Source organism: Arvicola amphibius, chromosome 9 (assembly GCF_903992535.2).
Source record: "Arvicola amphibius chromosome 9, mArvAmp1.2, whole genome shotgun sequence".
NCBI lineage: Eukaryota > Metazoa > Chordata > Mammalia > Rodentia > Cricetidae > Arvicola > Arvicola amphibius.
The window spans coordinates 115,739,474-115,762,108 of NC_052055.2; the positions used below are offsets into that span (position 1 = coordinate 115,739,474).

The 22,635-nt window shown below is 42.8% G+C and overlaps 2 protein-coding genes across 2 annotated transcripts in view; one reads left to right on the forward strand and one right to left on the reverse strand.

The window, feature by feature from the left end:
- The first annotated feature begins 6,260 nt into the window (after positions 1–6,260).
- Positions 6,261–22,635, forward strand: part of LOC119823122 (sodium/glucose cotransporter 1-like) — a 42,227-nt gene continuing 25,852 nt past the window's right edge. Inside the window, exons 1-5 of the mRNA XM_038342921.1 lie at positions 6,261–6,389; positions 12,048–12,152; positions 12,572–12,631; positions 20,039–20,143; positions 21,581–21,686. Of these exons, the coding sequence (XP_038198849.1) occupies positions 6,261–6,389; positions 12,048–12,152; positions 12,572–12,631; positions 20,039–20,143; positions 21,581–21,686 (505 nt within the window). The remainder of the gene's footprint in view (positions 6,390–12,047; positions 12,153–12,571; positions 12,632–20,038; positions 20,144–21,580; positions 21,687–22,635) is intronic.
- Positions 12,880–14,179, reverse strand: LOC119823123 (heterogeneous nuclear ribonucleoprotein A1-like). The gene has a single exon (XM_038342923.1). It carries the CDS (start codon positions 14,177–14,179, stop codon positions 13,217–13,219), a length of 963 nt encoding a protein of 320 aa, XP_038198851.1. The 3' UTR covers positions 12,880–13,216.

The following is a 22,635-nucleotide window of genomic DNA, read 5'->3' on the forward strand; positions in this document are numbered from 1 at the left end:
TGTCCTGGAACTAGCTCTTGTAGACCAGGCTGGCCTCGAACTCACAGAGATCCGCCTGCCTCTGCCTCCCGAGTGCTGGGATTAAAGGCGTGCGCCACCACTGCCCGGCTGGAAAGTACGGATTTTTGTGTTAATTTTGTACTTTGCTGAACGTCGGATTCCTGGCAGGATATTATGTCCAGTACAGAATCACATCATCTGCAGATAGGATACTTTGACTCTTTTTCTTTCTGATTTGTATTCCCTTTTCTCTTTCTTTCGTCTCTTTAGTTCTAGCTAAGACTTCAAGCACTACATTGAACAGGGAATGGACACTCTTGACTTGTTCCTGATTTTAGTGGAAATGCTTTAATTTTTCCCCTCCATTTAACATGATTTTGCCTATGGCCTTGTCATATATTATCCTTACAATATTGAGATATATCCCACATACCCCCAAATTCTCCACAACTTTGATCACAATGTGATGTTGGGCTTTGTCAAAGGCATTTTTTTCATTGCTGAGGTATCGTATGTTTTCTGTCCTTGAGCCTATTTATACAATAGATTACATTTATTCTGTTACATATAATGAGCTGTCTCCAAATCTCTGGCATGAAGCCAACTTGGTCATAGTAGATGACCTTTTTATGTGATCTTCAATTCATTTTTCAAGATTCTACTGAGAATTTTTGTGTTGATGTTCATCAGAGCAATTATCAAATTCTTTTTTGGTTGAGTCTTGGTTTTGGTATAAGGATAATACAGATTTGTAAAAAGAATTTTAAAAATATTATTTTTTTCCTTTTCTTTTTATATTTGATTTTATTGAGACAGGTTCTCACTGTGTAGCTTAGGTTATTTGGGAATTCACTCCCATGTTGGCCATGTTGACCTCAAACTCACAGAGATCTGCCTGCCTCTGCCTCTGCCGCCCAGGTGCTGGGACTAAAAGGGTGAGCCATCACACCTGGCATGGCAGCTTTTCTTTTAATCTTATGGATAATTTGACAAGTATTGGTCTTAACTATTCTTTGAAGGTCTAGTAGAATTACATGCTGAATTCATTTGGCTCTTGACTTTTTTAATTGGGAGATTTTAGATTAATGTTTCTATCTCATTGGCTGTTATTGGTCTGTTTAATGACTTAACCTTGAGAACTTTTGTGGGTCATATACAAATTCATCCATTTCTTTTAGAATTTCCAGTATAGGGCTGGAGAGATGGCTCAAAGGTTAAGAACACTGCCTGCTCTCCCAAAGGTCTTGAGTTCAGTTCCCAGCACCGACATGGTGGCTCACAACCATCTGTAATGAGATCTGGTGCCCTCTTCTGGCCTTTACAAATACATGTAAGCAGAACACTGTATACATAACAAGTAAATAAACCTTTTTAAAAATTTCCAGTATAATGAAATGTAAAATTATAAAATATGTCCTTATGATTCTCTAAATTTCTTCTGTGTTTTAGAAAAGCTCTTCTTTTTGTTTCTAATTTTATTAATTTGGGTCTACCCTCTTTCTTTTGATTAATTTGACTAAAGGTCTGTTAATCTTTTCAAAGAAGTAAGTTTTTGTTTCATTAACTCAGTTTTTTGTTATCTTTTGTTTATTTGTTTGTTTTTTGACTTCTATATTTTAAAACTTCAGGCCCAATTTTGATTTACTATTTTGGAATAGTGTTTGTTCTTGTTTTCCAAGGCCTTCAGGTGCACCATTAAGTTGTTAATTTGCAATCTTGAAAATTTTTTGAAGTAGGCTCCGAGTGCCTCAAACTTTCCTTTAGATACTGTCTACAGTGTGCCTCACAGACTTTGGTATGCTGTGTTTTCATTTTCATTCCCTTCTAGGAAGCTTTAAATTCCCTTCCTGTTTTCTTCCATGAGCAAATTGTCATGTAATCATGTATTGTTTAGTTTCCATGTATCTGTGTACCTCCTATACATGCAGACAGAACATTGTATACATAATAAATAAATAAATTTTTAAAAATTTGTTAAAAAGATGCAAATAAGAAATCCTGCCCTAGAGGTCAGGAAGGAAAAGGCCTTTACAGTGACTGTGACTTTTCCCTTGGTGGAAAGTCATCCAGACACTGCAGAACACCAGGTCACGAATTTATCTTCATCGAGAGTGTCAGGTAGTTTTCTACCAAAGAAAGCAAAAGTGAAGCTTCCTGTGTAAGAGAGCCCAGGCATTCCAGAACACAACAGAACACAATAGTGACTGAGACCTGTGGCCAGAGAGCCCAGACATCCCGGAACACAGCAGAATGCAGTGTTGAGACCTTGCTGCACAAAATGATGACGTGACCATGTTGAGGATGTACATCTGGGTCAACAAAAGAAGGAGCTGCTCCTGACAGATCCCAGAGAGGGTAAGTTGGACCACCACACAGATGGGAACAATGACTTTAGGGTCTCCTGACACTGGGGCACCTGTCATCTTTCTTCTGGAACCAATGAGCTGGAGAGCCAGGAGCATGGTGATGGTTTGGCCAACACGTTGGAAGGAACCACAGAAAACAGAATTCTGAAAGAAGTATCCTGTAAGACATAGGTGACCACGTTGAGATGTCCAATGTACAGAAGGAGGAGAGAAAGCAGAATGTGAGGGAGAAGAGCGAACTATAGTTGAGAGTTGTGTTATTGGCCTTCAGATTTGGAGTATCTTTGTGCTTAACAAACTCCCCAAGAACCAGCCCTGTCGCTTAAGAGAAGAAAAAGGTCATGCAAGTTAGACCCACCCCAAGGAATTGTCATAAACCAGAAAGGTCACAACATTTGCAGGCAGTGGTTTTGCTCTAAGGTGGCATACAGATCCACTAGATCCTCATATAGTCATTTCTAATCCGATGCGAAGAAAAAGACAGTCAAGAGAATTTAGCAGAATTTAACAGAAGACAGAAAAGATGTATTGTGGAAATGATAAGAATATTTGCCTTCTTACAGCAATAAATAACTATTGTTGTGTTGCCATGTTCTTTTCTTTCATAGATTTTCTCATACACTACATCCTGATTACAGTTTCCCTCCCTCTACTCCTCCCAGTTCATCCCCACCTCCCCACCTATCCGGATCCTTTCCCTTTCTGTAGGAGATGCTGTTTTACTGTGGACTCCCTGGCTCTAAAATCTTAATATTTCTAATGACAACCATTCATATAAAAACCCTTGCCATTTGGGCAGTCCTGCTGTTGTGTCTCTGGCTGACATCTACTGGCCTTGACTAAACAAGTGTTCTGTTACTGCACATAGTAGATGCATTTGTGTATCATGTGATGGCTAATCTTGGTTGTTAGCTTGACCACATCTGGAATCAACTACATCCCAAGCAGCTGGGCACTCCTGTGAGGGATTATTGATTAAATCATTTGGAAGAGCCACCCTAAACCTGGATCTTTTGTGGTATGAAGACTGGTCCTAAATCTAGGTTACAACTTTTGGTGCCAGCCCACTAAAGGACATGGAAGAAGGAAGCTTTGGCTTTTTGCCTGCTTGCCCTCACTATCCCTGGCAAGTTCGTCTATCCTTCTGTTGAGGTATTCCTTCATTGGTATTAGAACCTACTTCTTTAGGATTTCAACATATACTGAAGGTCAGATGAAACATCCAAACTCACGGACTAAACAACGGTCATGTTCTTGGCACTTCCATTAGGAGAAAGTCATTTTTGGGCCAGCCAGGACACGGTCTGTAAGTCGCTCTAATATACCCCCTTTTAATATGCAGGTAGATTTGTTCTATAAATTCTGTTCCTCTCAAGAACCTTGTCTCATACAATGAGTCTGTTTGTAGTGATATTTCATTTGCATTTTATTAAGTAAGCTTGCCTGAAGATCAGAGAGTAAAACAGCCTTACAGACCAGGCAGTGGTGACACACACCTTTAATCCCAGTAGCCACACTAGTTTGCCATAGAATCTGGGCAGTAGTGATGCACACCTTTAATCCCAGCGCTAGAGAGGAATGTAAAATGGGAGGAGACAGCTCTCACACACAGTCTCATTCTGAGATTCCTGGAGGCAGGATCGCCATTTGGACAGAGGTAGCCGTAAGAGTCAGTAGCTTGCTATTTTGAACCTCATTATCTGTCTCTGGGTTTTTATTAACTGTGCTACATCTGTTTATGGCCCCTAGCGCTATTCACTAATTTTAAAAAGAGATTAGGGTTTTTTATTTTTGTAGGCCTATGATTGAGGCAAAGATTCTTTTTTTTAGCCTTATTTATTTATTATGCACACAGTGCATATATGTATGTCTGTCTGCATGCCAGAAGAGGACACCAGATCTCATTATAGAGAGGTTGTGAGGCACCAGGTGGGTGCTGGGGGAATTGAACCCAGGTAAATCTTCTGGAAGAGCAGCCAGTGCTCTTAACCACTGAGCCATCTCTCCAGCCCAAGGAAAAGACTTTAGATTTTGCTTCTGGGTTGATTAGGGTTTTTTTTTGTTATTGTTGTTGTTTTGTCAACTTGAAGCACACTACAGTTATCTTGGAATCTCCATCTGTCTAGGTAGCCAAGATGACCTTGCATTTCTGATCCTTCTGCCTCCACCTCTGGAGTGCTGGATTATACATGTGTGTCAACAGACCATGTTTATGAGGTACCAGGGATTGAAGCCAGGGCTTTGCATGTGCTAAGCAAACATCCTATCAACTGAGCCACAACTCAGTCCCACTTTCATATTGCTGGTTTGGGCAGTGCTGAACTAATTGGAACAATGGAATTCTGCCCAGGATTCTGATTGGCTTTGCTTTGGAGCCTGTCTTGGCACTTGCTCTGTAGACCAGGCTGGCCTCAAACTCACAGCAATCTGCCTGCCTCTGCCTCCCAAGTGCTGGGATTAAAGGTGTACGCAACCACCATCCGGGCTTTTGATTGGCTTTTAAAAGCCTCCCCTTATCTTGACATAGATTCAGACTGTTTGATTATGAGAACCAAGGGGATTAATATATGTAAAATATATTGAAAGGGGTCTGGCACCCAACAACAGCTATGTGTTAGACATTCTTAGAGTCATTTTATATATATTGATAAAGATTTACTAAAGTAAGTTTTTCTCTGCTTTTATTAATTCTTTGGTTTTCATACAATTTGTTTTGCTCCTATTCACTCCCTTCCCTGACTCCTCCCAGATCTCCCCTCCTTTCCTACCCATTCACTTTGTGTCCTTGCCCCCTTCACCCATCAAGGCAAAAATAACATTTAGCAAAGAAATGTGCCAAGAAAAATAAAGTTGGCCATGTCCGTTTGGGATAGAGTTTGTGGTAGAGTCCATGTTTAGTGTGCACCAGGTCCTGGGTTCCATCCCAATACCTACCTGCACACATAAAGAAAGAAGAAAGGACTTTTTTCTTTAAAAAAGAATTTACAGTTTATCTACAAAGGCTCGAGAGATAGCTCAGTGGTTAAGAGCATTGGCTGGTCTTCAGAGGACCTAGATTCAATTCCTAGAACTCACGGGGTGGTTCACAATCATCTTTAATTCCAGTTCTAGTGGATCTGACACCATCTCCTTTCTTCTAAGGACACTGGGCATGCCTGTGGTACACAAGACATGAATATAGGCAAAATACCCATACAGAGGAAATGGATAACTTTAAAAAGTTGATTTGCACAAAACGGAAGAGATTCTGTGATCAACACCTCCACCCAGAGCTGTGATGGCAAAAGTAAACTGAAGAATTGTCTTGGCACACAGTATAAGGAAGAGCCAAAATAAAGAAAAGAAAACCTCTGAAATTAAGGTAGATATCATTTTGATACAACATTTTAATTAAAATTAATAAAAAATCCACTATGATCAAAATATAAACAGGGTTTACTAAGATAGGAGAGATGTCAGTGGTTTCCTTCTCTGCCCTAGAATCCAATACAGCTTCTAAGTACACCATTAATGATTCTGCTTCAGTTGTCCTGTTCAGTTCGTCCCGCCTACGCCCAAATTTAGCTGAGGATCAGCTCGTGGCTGATGGAGACACAGACTGGGACTGACTTGGCACCCAAAAAGGGTCCGGTCCCCCACCCCCACCCCATTCTCCTTCCGTGTGTGTGTGTGTGTGTGTGTGTGTGTGTGTGTGTGTGTGTGTGACCAAGAACAAAGGAAAGGGAAGACGCCTTTAATGCTTGGGAAGAATCAAGCCGCAGTGCCTACTGGGAGGAAACAAGAAGACAGTACCGTGGCTCTTCCCAGGATGCCTTGCGAACCAGAGGTGAAGCTGGATCCAGAACCGTTGCAGTGTTCTGGCTGCAAGTGTTTACCTGGCTCAGAAAAGCTGCCATGGACCCCCTGGAGAACAATCATAGCGTCACCATGAATCAGGGCACCGTGGGCTTAAGTATCCACAGCATCTCAGACACCCTGGTGGTGACTTCGTACCTCTTATTGGTTCTGTTCTTCGGGCTGTGGGTATGACGGGATCTCTGGGCTGGTGTTGCACTTCCCCGCAGAGACCTGGCTTCCACCTAGCACCCTGGCACTTCAGAGGGGATGACCTTGACCACTCTTTGTCTAACCCTTCCCCACCCTTCCAACCAAGCACCAGCTACTTAGGCAACAAAACCATTCTGGACCATTATCCCTTCCGATTCCTATACCTATCCCCACACTAAAATAATAGTTACGTAACTCAAATGTGCCTGCTCCTGCCACCTAGAACCCGAAACCTTAATGGTATTTTGAAAGTCTTTGTGAGACTCACGATGATGACATCAGCTAGCACCAATGTGCACTCTGAACTCTTTCCAGGACTTCCCCATCTGCAGATCTAGCCAATCGAGCTGAAATTTTTTTCTTTTTTTTCTTATTGATATTTATTGAGCTCTACATTCTTATCTGCTCCCCTCCCTGCCTATCCCCTCCTCCCTTCCACCCTCCCCCAAGGTCCCCATGCTCCCAATTTACTCAGGAGATCTCTTTTTCTACTTTCTGCTTCCCATGTAGATTATATCTATATAAGTCTCTCTTAGTGTTCGCATTGTTGTCTAAATTCTCTGGGATTGTGGTTTGTAGGCTGGCTTTCTTTGCTTTATGTTTAAAAACACCTATGAGTGAGTACATGTGATAATTATGTGTCTGGGTTACCTCACTCAAAATAATGTTTTCTAGCTCCATCTATTTTCCTGCAAAATTCAAGCTGTCATTTTTTTCTGCTGTGTAGTACTCCATTGTATAAATGTACCACATTTTTCTTATCCATTCTTCGGTTGAGGGGCATTTAGGTTGTTTTCAGGTTCTGGTGACAAACAAAGCTGCTATGAACATGGTTGATCACATGTCCTTGTGGCACGATTGAGCATCCTTTGGATATATACCCAAAAGTGGTATTACTGGGTCTTGAGGAAGGTTGTTTCCTAATTTTCTGAGAAATCGCCACACTGACATCCAAAGGGGTTGTACCAGCTTGCATTCCCACCAGCAATGCAGAAGTGTTCCCTTTTCCCCACAATCTCTTCAGCATAAGTTGTCATCAGTGTTTTTGATCTTGGCCATTCTTACAGGTTTAAGATAAAATCTCTTAGTTGTTTTGATTTGCATTTGTCTGATGACTAAGGATGTTGAACATTTCCTTAAGTGTCTTTCAGCCATTTTAGATTCCTCTGTTGAGAGTTCTCTGTTTAGGTCTGACTATTTTTTTTAATTATGTGATCTTTTGGTGTCCAATTTCTTGAGTTCTTTGTATATTTTGGAGATCAGACCTCTATCTGATGTGGGGATAGTGAAGCTTTTTTTTCCATTCTGTAGGCCGCTATTTTGTCTTATTGACTGTGTCCTTTGCTTTACAGAAGCTTTTCAGTTTCAGGAGGTCCCATTTATTAATTGTTTCTCTCAGTGTCTGTGCTGCTGGGGTTATATTCAGGAAGTGGTTCCCTGTGCCAATGCGTTCAAATGTACTTCCCACTTTCTCTTCTATAAGGTTCAGTGTGGCTGGCTTTATGTTGTGGTCTTTGATCCATTTGGACTTGAGTTTTGTGCATGGTGATAGATATGGGTCTATTTTCTTTTTTCTACATGTTGATATCCAGTTATGCCAGCACCACTTGTTAAATATGCTTTCTTTTTTCCATTTGATATTTTTTGCTTCTTTATCAAAGATCAGGTGTTTGAAGATGTGTGGATTGATATCCAGGTCTTCTATTCACTTCCATTGGTCCTCCTGTCAGTTCTTATTGGCATACCAGGCTGTTTTCAGTACTGTAGCTCTGTAATAGAGTTTGAAGTCAGGGATTGTGATGCCTCCAGAAGTTCCTTTATTGTACATGATTGTTTTGGCTATCCTGATTTTTTTGCTTTTCCATATGAAATTGAGTACTGTCCTTTCGAGGTCTTTGAAGAATTTTTCTGGGATTTTGATGGGCATTGTGTTGAATCTGTAGATTGCTTTTGGTAAGATGCCATTTATACTATATTCTGCCTACCCAAGAGCATGGGAGATCTTTCCACTTTCTGGTGTCTTCTTCAACTTCTTTCTTCAGAGATTTAAAGTTCTTGTCATACAAGTCTTCCACTTGTTTGGTTAGAGTTACTCTGAGATATTTTACGCTATTTGTGGCTATTGTGAAGGGTGATGTTTCTCTGATTTCTTCCCCAGCCCTTTTATCATCTGTGTACAGGAGGGCTACTGATTTTTCTGAGTTAATCTTGTATTTTGCTACATTGCTGAAAGTGTTTATGAGTTGTAGAAGTTCCTTGGTAGAATTTTTGGGATCACTTATGTAAACTATCATATCAATGTTGAAAGTATTTAAGATTGTACTGGATACTTACAATTATTTACAGTAATTATTACAACACCTAACTTTTAATCTAGAGGCAATGTAAAGCACACAAAATGATGTACTGGAGGTTATATCCAAATATTATATGACTTTTCTGAAAGAAATTTGAGCTGAAAGAGTCTAGGAACAAATTCTCTATGCATGTGAAGGCCGGATCTACGGTGACTTGAACTGAGATTCTGAAAGGTTGAGTGGCACTCAGATGCAAACCTAGAGCTGTCTGGCATGTGATGGACTTGAGCATCCTTAGAGTTTCGTATCCACAGGGGCTCCTGGAACTATCCTCACCAACGCCAAGGGGTGGGAGCACAGGATCTATTCTAAAAAGGATCTATTCCAGGGGAATCCTGGACGCACATCATAACACTTAAACCATCTTCATTGGCTTCAGCCATGAACACTCTGTTTCTAGGTGGCAGGGATTCTTAGTCTTTGAGCTTCAATTCTGGGATCCTTCCTCCAGTACTATGATAGATGGATGTCCGGCATGCTTTGATCCCTTCCCCTAGAATATGGATGGATGTCTGGCATGCTTTGATCCCCTTCCCCTAGAATATGGATGGATGTACGGCATGCTTTGATCCCCTTCCTTCTTTATAGTTATTTGTCCTAGACAGGATCTCACTATGTAGTTCTGTCTGGCCTGAAACTCACTATGTAGACCAAGTTGACCTCAAACTCACAGAGATCCACCTGCCTCTGCTCCTGAGTGTTAGGATCAAAGGCATGCGCCACAACACCGAACTTTTGTTTGTTTTAAGTTAAAAAGAATCCTATATTGTCATTAGCTACCACATGCTTTAACCTTTAGTGTAACAAGCAAAATGTATAGAGTGACTTGAAGAATAACTTAGTTTTCTTCCCTTGTCCATCTCATCTTTCTGAGGTAACCAGACCTGGTGTCTTTTCTCAGCACTTGGGCAAACATACAGACACATAATGTGTATTCTGCATGTTCCTTTTATAAGACGGGATCAAATTGCACAATTAGTTTGCAGAAGCTCTCTTTCCCTACTAGTGTATTTGGAGAGTCCCACACACCAACAACACTTAGAGACCTAGCTTGAATTTAATCAGCTGCGGGATAGTAAGACCAACATAGACTATCCAGCTCTTCTCTGTGAACGGTACACCACCAGAGTGTTTCTGTTTCAGGCTCTTCTGTCACATAGGCGTGGTACAGTAAAAGACTTCTTCCTGGCTGGCCAAAATCTAGCATGGTGGTTGGTGAGTAAACTTGTATATGGCTGTCTGTTTGTGGGCTTTCTGTTTTGGCTTAGTTTTTGTTTTTTGTTTTGTTTGTTTGTTTGTTTCAAGACAGGGTTTCTCTGTATAGCCCTGTCTATCCTGAAACTCACTCTTTAGACCAGGCTGGCCTCAAATTCAGAGATCTGCCTGCCTCTGCCTCCTGAGTGTTGGGATTAAAGGCTTGTGCCACCACTGACTGGCTGTATTTGCCTTTTTATTATTTTAACTTATATGCCTTAAATCCAAAATAATTTGAAGTTGCTAGATCAGGACTTTCTTCCTCTTCCTCCCCTTCTCCTTCTCCTTCTCCTTCTTCTCTTTCTATGTAGCCCAGGCTGACCTTGAACTCCCAGTCTTTCTGCTTTAGCCTCCTGAGTGCTGGGGTAACAATTGGTGTGATAAACCAATTTCATTTAGTAGGTGATTTATTTAATGGCTAAGTAATTTCACATCAAGGGACAGAAAGGAAGTCAGCTACCCCTTAGAAATTCTAATTGTATGTGCATATGTGTGTGCAGGTGTCTAAGTGCCTGTGCACATACGTAGGCCAGAGAAGGACCTTGAGTGTCCTGCTTCATTATTCTTTGACTTACTCCCTTGACACAGGGTCTGTCGCTGAACCTGGAGCTAGGCTGGCGGCTCATGAGCTCCCAGCAATTCTCCTGTCTCAGCTTCCCACAGCGCAGGAGGTAGAGATGCTCAGCAGCCACTTCTGTTTTTCTATGCAAGTGTCAAGGTTTGAACTTGGGACCTCTTGCTTTTACGGCAAGCACTCTTAGCCATTGGGCCACCACCAGTGCAATTTGCATTTAAATTAGCTACAGTGCAGTATAGTAAACAAGTCTATTGAGAAGTGCCCAGGCTAAACGCAGGCAAAATCTAAACATCAGCTTGTTGGGTTTAGCAGCACAGAAAAGATCTTTTCAAGGCAGAGTCATGCAGTGGGATTTGAGGTGGAGCATGTCTTTTCCAGGGAGACGGAGTGTGAGGCGTTCTGAGAAGAGGGAACAACAGATACCAAAGTCAGTGGATTTGCATTTTCTGAACATTACTTATTTGTTTTGAGACAAGGTCTCATGTGTCCCAGGATGTCCGCAGACTCACCATGGTGCTGGTCTCCTTTAATAGTTGGCTCTTCAGCTTCAGTTCACCAGCATTGAGCATCCCAGCAGCGCAACAATGTGACCTCAGTGGTGCTAACTGGTCTAATGTTAATCCCAGCTGACTCTTCCGCCCTAGTTGAAAAGATACCACAGAGTCTTGGTTTAAAATATCACACAGCTGGCCTCATAGAATCCTTGAGGGACTCTCAAACTTCCCTCCGAAACTTCACAAGCTGGAGTCATCAGAGAGTAGGGAGCCTCAGTTGAGAAAAGGCCTCCAGCCGGGTGTTGGTGGCACAAGCCTTTAATCCCAGCACTTGGGAGGCAGAGGCAGGCGGATCTCTGTGAGTTTGAGGCAAGCCTGGTCTACGAGAGCTAGTTCCAGGACAGGCTCCAAATCTACAGAGAAACCCTGTCTCAAAAAACCGAGAGAAAGAGAGAGAGAGAGAGAGAGAGAGAGAGAGAGAGAGAGAGAGAGAGAGAGAGAGTGCCTCCATAAGATCGGGCTTTAAGCAACCTTGTAAGGCATTTTCTTAATTAGTAATTGATGAGGGAGGACCCAACTCACTCTGGGTAGGGCCATGCCTGCGTTAATGACCCTGGGTTCTATAAGAAAGCAGGCTGAGCAAGCCATGAGGAGTAAGCCAGTAAGCAGCTCTCCTCCATGGCCTCTGCATCAGCTCCTGCTCCCAAGTTCCTGCCCTATTATAGTTCCTGTCCTGACTTCCTTCAGTGATAAACTATGATGTAGAAGTGTAAGCCAGATAAACCCTTTCCTCTCCAACTTGCTTTTGGTCATGGTGTTTGGTCGCAGTAATAGAAACCCCAACTAAGACGCTAGGTGAGTGTTCTATGGCTGAACCCCTCTCTCAGTCCATAAACATGAATTCTTGTTATGTGTGACAAGGGCTCTGACAGTCTCATCTTCTGATTTTCAGATGGGCATTTCTACTTTTTCTGCATATATCGGCAGTGGCCACTATATGGGCCTGGCTGGGTTAGGTGCAACTTCCGGAATTGCAGTTGGAGTCCTTGAGTGGAATGTAAGTAATATCTTCTGAGCTACTGACCACTTGATTGTTGTCCAAAGAAGACTCATAAACACAAAAGCTTGCTTTTAATCTCGAGTGACTGTTAGGGATATGTGGAAAGTATAGACGAAGGGAGTCAGGTCTTCGGTTTTTCAAAAGGACTCTGCTGTTTTTCTCCTTAGTAAGTCAGGAGACAGAATGCATATATGCTGTGGGCCATAGGGAAGACAGTGAACAAAGAGCTGTTGGGCGGGAGGGAAGATCGCACTAGCGTTTAAATGTGTGTGCGTGTGTGTGCTCGTGTGCACACACACGCATGTGCATATATGTGTTCACTAACATCTGCAGACATTAATTGAACCTGCATCTCTTTGAAGAGCTTGACCCCTATGGACCCCTGCCTTAACTCTTCTGCTTTTTCTTGGTTTCAGACTATATTTGTGTTCTATATTCTTGGTTGGATATTTGTTCCTATCTATAACAAGGCTGAGGTAAGTGCCCATCATCAGTTATTCTATAGGTTGTGGGTTTTTTTTAAGATTTATTTATTTATTATGTATACAACATTTTGCCTCGATGTATGCCCGCATGCCAGAGGAGGGCACCAGATCTCATTACAGATGATAGTGAGCCACCATGTGGTTGCTGGGAATTGAACTCAGGACCTCTGCAAGACCAACCAGTGCTCTTAACCTCTGAGCCATCTCTCCAGCCCCAGTTTGTGATTTTTTTTTTAAAGAAAAAAAAAGACATTTATTCAGTGTCATGATCAGACTATTACATTTAGCAATCAACAGCATGGGTGAGAAGAGGTCTACAGTAAAACCCTTTGTTGGAATGCTTTACACTTTCCACAGAACAGAAACTAAAATAACCTGTTATACAATTAGTCACAAATACAGTCCTCGAGTTTTTTTGCCCATACACATGAGTATTGTCTAAAACATGTCTTCTTTGTAGCAGCTAGGCCCTGCCACCACTGTGCTTGGCTGAGTTCACAAATCTGTTGTAACCTGTAGCTTCCCTGTCACTTCTCTGGCTCTCCTCTCCTGCTAAGCTTTGTTTCCTGGCTGTAATTAGAACCTCCTGCCACTGCCATAGCTGCTGCTGCTGCTGGAACCACCATAGCCACCTTGATTTCGTGGTTTAGCAAAGTACTGGCCTCCACCACCATAAGGGCCAGAGCTTCTGCCTCCAAAGTTTCCTCCTTTCATTGGTCCAAAATTTGAAGACTGATTGTTGTAATTGCCAAAATCATTGTAGCTTCCACCACCTCCAAAATTGCTTCCATCATTACCGAATCCATTATAGCCATCCCCACTGCCACCGTATCCACCACCACCACGGCTGCCACCGAAGCCACCACGACCACTGAAGTTTCCCCCTCGACCAAAATTGTCATTGCCGCCAAAACCGCCTCCACGACCACCACCGAAGTTTCCAGAACCACTTCGACCTCTTTGGCTGGACGAAGCACTAGCCATCTCCTGCTTGGATAGGGCTTTTCTTACTTCACAGTTGTGCCCGTTCACAGTATGGTATTTCTGAATAACAATCTTGTCCACGGAGTCAGGGTCATCAAAGGTGACAAAAGCAAACCCTCTCTTTTTTCCACTGCCTCTGTCAGTCATGATTTCAATCACTTCAATCTTCCCATACTGCTCAAAATAATCTCTCAGGTGATGTTCTTCCGTGTCTTCTTTAATACCACCAACAAAGATCTTTTTCACGGTTAAGTGGGCACCCGGTCTCTGAGAATCCTCTCTCGACACAGCTCTCTTGGGTTCCACGACTCTTCCATCCACCTTATGGGGTCTCGCATTCATAGCGGCATCCACTTCCTCCCCAGTGGCGTACGTAACAAACCCAAAGCCCCTGGATCGTTTGGTGTTTGGATCTCTCATGACCACGCAGTCCGTGAGTGTTCCCCATTGCTCAAAATGGCTCCTCAGACTCTCGTCGGTGCTTTCGAAGCTCAGCCCTCCAATGAAGAGCTTCCGCAGCTGTGCCGGCTCCTTGGGAGACTCTGACTTGGACATGACGGCAGGGAAATGAGAGCCTTCAGCGATGCTTCCTCGGCCGCGTAAATGGGCAGAAAGCCAGTTTGTGATTTTTAAAAATAAACATTGCCTGTGTAGTAAAAGCATCCCGAAGGACAGATTATACCATCAGTCTTTTGATCCTGGCACTGACTTCCCAAATCTGCAGATACTGAAAATACACCATTTTGTCTAGGGTAGACACAAGTAACTATCTGCTTCTTCAGGAATTTACAGAAAGTATTTCAAAACATTATTTAAAATAAGATGTAAAGAAAAGAATAGAACATATGTGTTAGTGACTAGAAGATTTAGTACCCTAAAATGCTGTTTCTTCCTGGTTGGTTTGTTCATGGAATAAAATTTCACACAAGAGCAAAACAGGGCTCTGTGAGAAGCTTGACATACTTATTCTAAAGTCAAAACTGTAAGAACAGCTGGGCAGTGGTGGCACACGCCTTTAATCCCAGCACTCGGGAGGCAGAGGCAGGCGGATCTCTGAGTTCGAGGCCAGCCTGGTCTACAAGAGCTAGTTCCAGGACAGGCTCTAGAAACTACAGGGAAACCCTGTCTCGAAAAACCAAAAAAAAAAAAAAAAAACTGTAAGAACAGTGAAGGCATCGTCAAAGAAAGGCAGACCGTCTGACTAAATATTGACATTTATTAGAAAACATTAATAATACTATATAATATTAATTCAGGGAAAAACACATTGCTGTAATTCGGATAAGTGTCCCCCAGAGGTCCATTGGAGGTTTAGTCACCATCCCATGGATGGAGGCAGAAACTTCAGAGATGAGGTACAGTAGGAAGTCTTCTATATTTGACCTTGGATGGAGTGTTAGGACCCCAATCCATTCTTCTTTCTTTTTCTTCTGTCCATGAAGTGAATAGCTTCCTCTACCACACTCTCTTGCTCTGATGCTACCACAGAACCAAAGCAATTGGCCCAGTTTGCTGTGGGAATGAAAATGAAATTTATGCCCTGGCAATGCTGCATGCATGGGTAGCCTATATATGGCGGTTCTGTTGAACTTGTCCATATTAGGTCTCATGGTCTGAGTTGATGAGATTAACTGACCAGGTCTCTGACTCAAGAGGGCACCAGATCTCATTACAGATGGTTGTGAGCCACTGTGTGGTTGTTGGGAATTGAACTCAGGACCTTTGGAAGAGCAGGCAGTGTTCTTAACTGCTGAGCCACCTCTCCAGCTACCATGGACTATGAGCAAAAATAAGTATACAAAGTATTTGTCACAGCTACAGAAAGGTGATTATAATGCACACACTGACAAGTGGGAAAAGGGAAACACCCATACCCAATCACATTTATGGACACTTGACTTACAACATTGGTGGCATTGAAGATCACCGAGGGAAGGTGGTCAAGTTGACCATCATGTGAAAAAATAATGATCCACATGCTACACAAAGTAATTTTAGATTGGTTAAAGACTCAGTTGAGGAATGCAAACTTGCATAGAAAGGCCCCGAATGTCTTTATGTCCTTGTACTAGGGAAAAATTTCTCAGTAAGATATTAAAGCCTTCGGTCCCTGGCTAATCATTAAGTACACTTGCAGACAAGAGGCTCCTGGGGACCCACCCAGAAGAAGGAAGAAATTAGGAAGAGCTCAATCCTGGAATAACAGGGCTGCACCTGATATGTTTTAATTGATTGTGCCTCCTCCAACTGAGTGTCTTTCTAAACCAGTTGGCTGCAGAAAGCAAAAGTTTTATCAGTTCAAGATGTCAAAGAACTTGAGACTGTTGGTAGGAAGCTCCAAAAACAAAGGCATCAATGATAAAGTTAAATTCCAAATAAGTGTATAAACCACCCACATCCTTTGTTAACTGCTTACTACACAGGTATGGGGGAAACCTTTAGAAGGTTGCCTAAAAGAACAAGGAAATTTGAGCTGCTGTGAATCACAGGGCTGGGCGTGTGTGTGTGTGTGTGTGTGTGTGTGTGTGTGTGTGTTAGCATGTGTGTGCCGAATGGATTTGCATGTTGAGTTGAGGCTAGTTAATTGTCCATGAAAACAAGCCACAACAACAGCACAGATTCTAGATTACCGCAATGCGTTATTTGCTATGGCCAGTTTTCCTTTAGCAAATAGAGACCAGACATACACAGAAATGAACCACATGCCTGAGAAAATTCAGCTGTGCTGAAATTTTGATGGGGGTTGTGTTTAATACGTGTATTGCTTTTGGTAGGGTGGCCATTGTCACTGTATTAACCCTATAGTGAGCATGGCAAAGCTTTCCATCTTCTGATGACTTTTTAATTACTTTCTTCACTCTCTCAAAGTTCTTTTTATTATACAAGTCTTTCACTTGTTTGATTAAAGTTATCCCAACATAGTTTATTTTATATATATATTTTTTGAGGTTATTGTGAAAGGTATGATTTCCCTGATTTCTTTCTCAGTCCATTTATTGGAACGAACTCTTCATTTTCTTTTTTCTTTGTATTTTTTAAAAAATTCCATTTTTATGGATCTAAGTACTGAGTTTGTGCCGGGCCATGGTGGCGCACACCTTTATTCCCAGCACTTGGGAGGCAGAGGCAGGCAGATCTCTGTGAGTTTGGGGCCAGCCTGGTCTACAAGAGCTAGTTCCAGGACAGGCTTCAAAGCTACAGAGAAACCCTCTCTCGAAAAACCAAAAAAAAAAAAAAGTACTGAGTTTGTTTATTTCTTGCTGTCTATTCCTTTGGGACATTATTCTTTTTGTTCTAGAGCTTTGAAGTATGCTGTTAAGTTACTAATATGAGTTCTGTTCAATTTATTTTTTATTTTTATTTTTTGTATGTAGACTCTTAACTATGAACTTGCCTTTAGCCCCTCCTTCGCTGTGTCCCACAGGTTTGGGGATGTTGTATATTCATTTCTTTACTTTTTTATTTTTATGTGTATGGGTGTTTTGGTTGCATGTGTGTGCATGCTGTGCCCATGGGGGTGAAAGAAGGTTTAGGGGAGTCACCAAGGAATGGAGGTAATGGGGAGGAAAGGCCCCTTCAAGCAGTCTGCTACAGGAGAGTGGAAAGGTTGTAATGGAGGACAAGGACATTGGACATGGCCTGCCTGAGTCCGGCTTCAGACGGACCGCGTGGATCGCAGTTAGCAAGTATTCAAGGTATTGGCAGCTGACACAAGGAAATGGGGATGGTGAGGGGCCGGTGTGAGGGGGTCCACAGGAAGTGAAAATCCACTTTATAAAACTTCTTAGTAAAAAGGTTAGAACTAATATTTTAGAAAAAAAATGCCCCCCATGCAAATAATCATGGGAAAGAATTTTATCCTTAATGATAACAAATGCTAACTCAAAACCAAGTACAACTTCAGACTCCTAGTCTCTCATGAGTTTTAGCCACACGAAGAGAAACAGGGGAGGCCCAAGAGAAACAAGGTATGCTATATTTACCCTCAGGTTCCAGAGACAGGAGGGGCCCAGAGATAATCTGCCACACAGAACCATGTGGAAAAGACATCAACTTCATCAGGAGGCAGAAGATGGGAATGAGATCATCAGGCCTTTGTTGGGGTCCCATGGGAAAGGCAAGGCAGAACAGAAGCAACAGCTTTAGATTGCCTGGTTTGACTAATTCCATCAGGCTTGTGTTTCTAGTTGGCTAATACCTGTTTTGAGATGATTACAGCAGAGGTCTATTATCTCCTGGGTGCACAGGCTGGGTGGAGGAGGCCAGACTCTGGACTGGTTAACCTGCTGTCAATGCTAATGCTCTAGTCTGGGCCCTCGGTTACCTGCGGGGATTGGCTAGTCTTGAGGAGGGAGGCTTCTTCCCAACCAGAAAGATTTAAAAACACTTTTTTATTTACATTCTTGTTTTGTTTTGTTTTATGTGTTTGAGTGTTTTGCCTGTGTGTATGTATGTATACCACATGTGTGCTTGGCGCCCAAAGAGGCCAAAAGAAGGCATTGGATCCCCTGGAACTAGAGTTCCAGATGGCTGTGAGCTACCATGCTGGTGTTGGGAGCTGAACCCAAGTCCTCTGTAAGAGCAACAAGTGCTCTCAACCACTGAGCCATCTTTCCAGCCCCTAGAAAGATTTCTTTTAAAGACGTCAAAATATCATAAAGCAGAAAATTAAAAAAAATCTGCAGCATATACCAGCATACACCAGGATAGCTAAGAGGCAAGTAGAAGCACATGCTGTGACATATTCTATAGAGCCATCCTATAGACATATCCTGTAAACCCATCCTATAGACATATCTTGTAGACTTATCCTATAAACCCGTCATATAGACATATTTTGTAGACTTATCCCATAGACCTGTCCTATAGACATATCCTGTAGACTCACCATATAGACACATCCTATACACCTGTACTATAGACATATCCTATAGATATATCCTATAGACCTATTCTGTAGACATATCCTATAGTTATATCTTATAGACCTATTCTGTAGACATATCCAATAGACCCATCCATTAGATATATCCTGTAGACACACCCCATGGACCCATCCTATACACATATCCTGTAGACCTATCCTGTAGACATATAGACCCATCCTATAAACACATTCTGTAGACCCACCATATAGACCCACCCTATAGACATATCCCATAGACACATAGAATCCTATAGAATACTAGATTAACGCAGCTGCAGACAGAGTGTCTTTGACAAGTCTACGAGCATGATCTGGACAAATGCTTCCCTCACAGCTCTGGGAAAGAGGCAGACCTGCTGAAACCTTGAATATGTAGACTCTAAAATTGAGAGACAATAGTTAACCTGTTGCCTAAGGCACCTAAACCAGTGTTTTTCAAACTGTGGATCGTGATCCCAGGGTGAATGCCCAGTGAACAGACCTTTTGCAGGGGTCACAGAAGACCATCAAAAACTCAGATTTATGTTACGATTCATAGCAGTAGCAAAGCTACTGTTAAGAAGTAGCAACGAAAATAATTTTATGGTTGGCAGTTACCATGACACAAAGAGCTGTATTAAGGGGTCGCAGCAATAGGAAGGTTGAGAACCACTGTCCTAACCACTGTCCTAAACTGTCCTCACTTGCTAGGGAAGCCCAAACAATCAACTTAGAAACAGCCTGGGAAGTTTAGAGCCTTGCTGGGGGAATCCTTGACATATGGAAGAATATGGCTTAGAGCTGAGCAAAGGCTGAGTGAAGCCTGTGGGTGCTCAGACAAGGGCTTCCGGTCCCTGTGAAGGAAGGAGTGTCTTTGTGAAGCAGGTGGAGTCTGAGTCAGAGCTCACATGGACATAGGTAGGTAGGTAGACCAGAGCGTATACATTAGCCAGGACAAAGTGAGGCAATATCCTCTTAGTGGTTCACTCCCCAAGCCAGGGTCTGTTGGGGTCAAAGGGCATTGTGAGCACTGAGGGCTTGGTCCCTGTGCTCATGGTGCATACTGCCCAGGATGATGTAGAAAACAGGACCCTTCAGAGCACTGTCGTCTGACTGGAGTGTCCATACAGAGGTGGCTGAGAACCGACTGCATTGTTGGCTTCTATCTCCTGCCAGCCAGCCAGCCGTGTTAGACAAAGCACATCCCTTTGTTCCATAATGAGTAAATTATCATTGTTGCACACTTTCAATTACTGGGTTTCTTTCTGCAGTCCTAAGATCAGGCTGCGCCTGGAATCTCAGCTGTTGGGATACAGCTGTCCTGTCTCTCCTACCTTACTCTCCCCAGCTTGACTGGTGCCCAAGGCAGTGACCCCACATCTTGTATCTCTGGACTACTTCCGTCCTCTGGCAGCATCTCTGTGACATAAACACCACGAGGAAGGGGCATCCAGTGATCTCTCTGACCACTTACTATCTGACAGTAACCTGCTCTGTCGCTTGTGCAGGTGGTGACGTTGCCGGAATATTTGAATAAGAGGTTTGGCAGCCTTCGGATCCAGTTGTTCTCCTCTTTCTTTTCCTTGGTCGTCTACATCTTCAGTAGGATCTCGGTGAGTTCTTGCACACAGAGTAGAGGCCAACCAGACATGTCCTTGGAGTGCCTCCTCCAAGGAACAATGGAGAGAGAGTGTCATCTCAGCCAGCCGGTGGCGATGCATTCCAATGACGTGCCCAGTTGTCTCTTTGTTATTTGTTTTGTAATGAGTGCCACCATGTGAAAGCAATCTATTGGTGTACTTGCTTATTCTGTGCCTTCTCCACTTCCATTCAAATGTCCTGAGACCCTGAGTCATTTCTGGTGTGTTTACTGCAAACCCCCGCCCCCAGCCTAGGATGTGTTCTACACATATGGTACTGCATAATTGGTTTCCGCTAACCAAATGACCGGCATTTACCACAAAGTATAAAAAACACACACATCGTGTCTTTATTCAACATAAGCTCGGTGAGGACTGAAACTGGGCTTTGCCAGTCCTTATGTCTTCTGAAGACCACAGAGTGACTGCAGCATGGTGGGACCCCAGAAATCATTTGGGGGAATAAACGGTTGGATGAATCTCTGCTCATTTTATCCCTGGCTTGGGAGGGCAGAGTAATAAAGAAAAAGGTCAGCCAGGTAAATGATGTGCAGGTGCTTCAAGTCAGTGTCAGCTCAGCCAGGGGTCCGCAGATCCAGTCAGTAGGCCGGGCCGATGAGCAACTGCTCAGTATGGCCCTTGAGCTAAGACTGATTTTCATACCTAACTTAATGGGTTGTAAAAACTAGAGGCAGTGTGGCATACAGTCCTCAAAACCTATAATATTGAGCTGGAGCGATAGCTCAGCGGTTAAGAGCACTGCCTGCTCTTCCAAAGGTTGTGAGTTTAAATTCCCAGCAACCACATGGTGGCTCACAACCATCTGTAATGAGATCCGGTGCCCTCTTCTGGCCATAGACAGACATACATGCCAGCAGATAATAAATAAATAATACATAATAAATAAATAAATTTTAAAAACCGTATAATATTTATCATGTGGTCTAGTACAAGAAGTTTGCCAATCCCACAGCTTGTTAAAGACACGGGTTCAAGTGAATTTGGTAGTGATCTAAAAGTACACAGAACTAAAAGTCTCCAGTAATTGGAAAGACGATGCAAAAGGTTTTCCAGAACAAATGCTTCCAGAAAAAAAGGCCCATGGTCTTTTCCTAGTTGCAGAACCACATAAAACAACCTCTTTGAGCATAGATCCCATGCTGAGGCTACAGAGCAGAGTAGGCTAGACCGTGTTAACTGGGCGGCTTGGGTTAACCCATGCTCTTGGAGGTACTAACTTTGAATTCAGAGGGCACGGAATTTGGCCTGATCTCTCCCAGTGTCCATTGGCAGTGGGATGCTGTCCAGCGGTCTTTTCTTCGTGTGGCTTCCAAGACCCATTTCTTTCTGGGGTGGAGGTTGATTCTGCTGGAAATGAAGGTTCAGTTGCTAACCTTGTGCCCGTTTCAGATGGAGATCAGCTTTGGTGCCATGTTCTTGAAAATGGTTTGGGACACAGATATTTACCAGACAATGCTGGTTTTGCTGACCATTACTGGCATTTATACCATCACAGGTGAGGTAGCTGTAACCACACATGGGCTTATACTGACACAAACACTCAGTAAGGTCCGAGGAGCTACTGAAGTCTCCCAAAGTCTTTAGATCTCAGGAAGTATGACGGAGGCAGAGGTACCACTAGGGATCATATTGGGTTGGGATAATCTCTTCATGATCAACAGCGATCATGTTTATGGTGAAATGGGGCATGACACTGTGGGTTGCCAGGTAACAGAGTGGGAACACACAAAGTGGGTGAGAGGAAAGGGAGGGAGGGCCCTTGAGGAGGCTCCTGGCCAAGCCAGGTGGGGTCTTTTAGAAAGCCAGCTCTCATGTATTCAGCCTCTGCCTAGGGTAGGAGCTCTCGCCACTCATTTCCTGGTACTTAGTGTGGCCAGAGGTCAAGTAGAGATGACCAGAGGGACAGAAAGTAGTCAGTAAGTTGCTGATGGAGATGAGGAATCCTGGGTTCTTCTTCCTGGCGATATTGGGCAATGCTTGGAGACAGTTTTGTTGTTAAAACTGGGCAAGGACGTAGGGAAGTGCTATCTGGCTGTTAGAGAACACGGGCGATACTCATGGTGGCTTCCAAATGAGTTTCTGGAGCAAAGGTGTTCACGTTTGACTAGGAAAATGGTCAGATATTAATCTGTCCTGAAAAGCATGGAGAGCAAAGAAAAATGGGGACAGAGAAAGTCCCAACACTCCACTGCTTTGATGTGTCTCCTGCACATGAACATATAAAGAAGGAACAAACACACCTGAAATAAGTGAACATATATTAACATGTTAGCAATCCATAACTGCACTTTTATGGCATCTTAAAAGTCTACTTATAGACACAGAACAATGTGTTTTCTTAAACAGTATCACACTTTTAACTTTAGAATTTATTTCATTGTTATTAGCTGACGTTTGTTTCATTGGCTCAACCTAGAAAAGCCCATGAAGGACTGTAAAGAGAG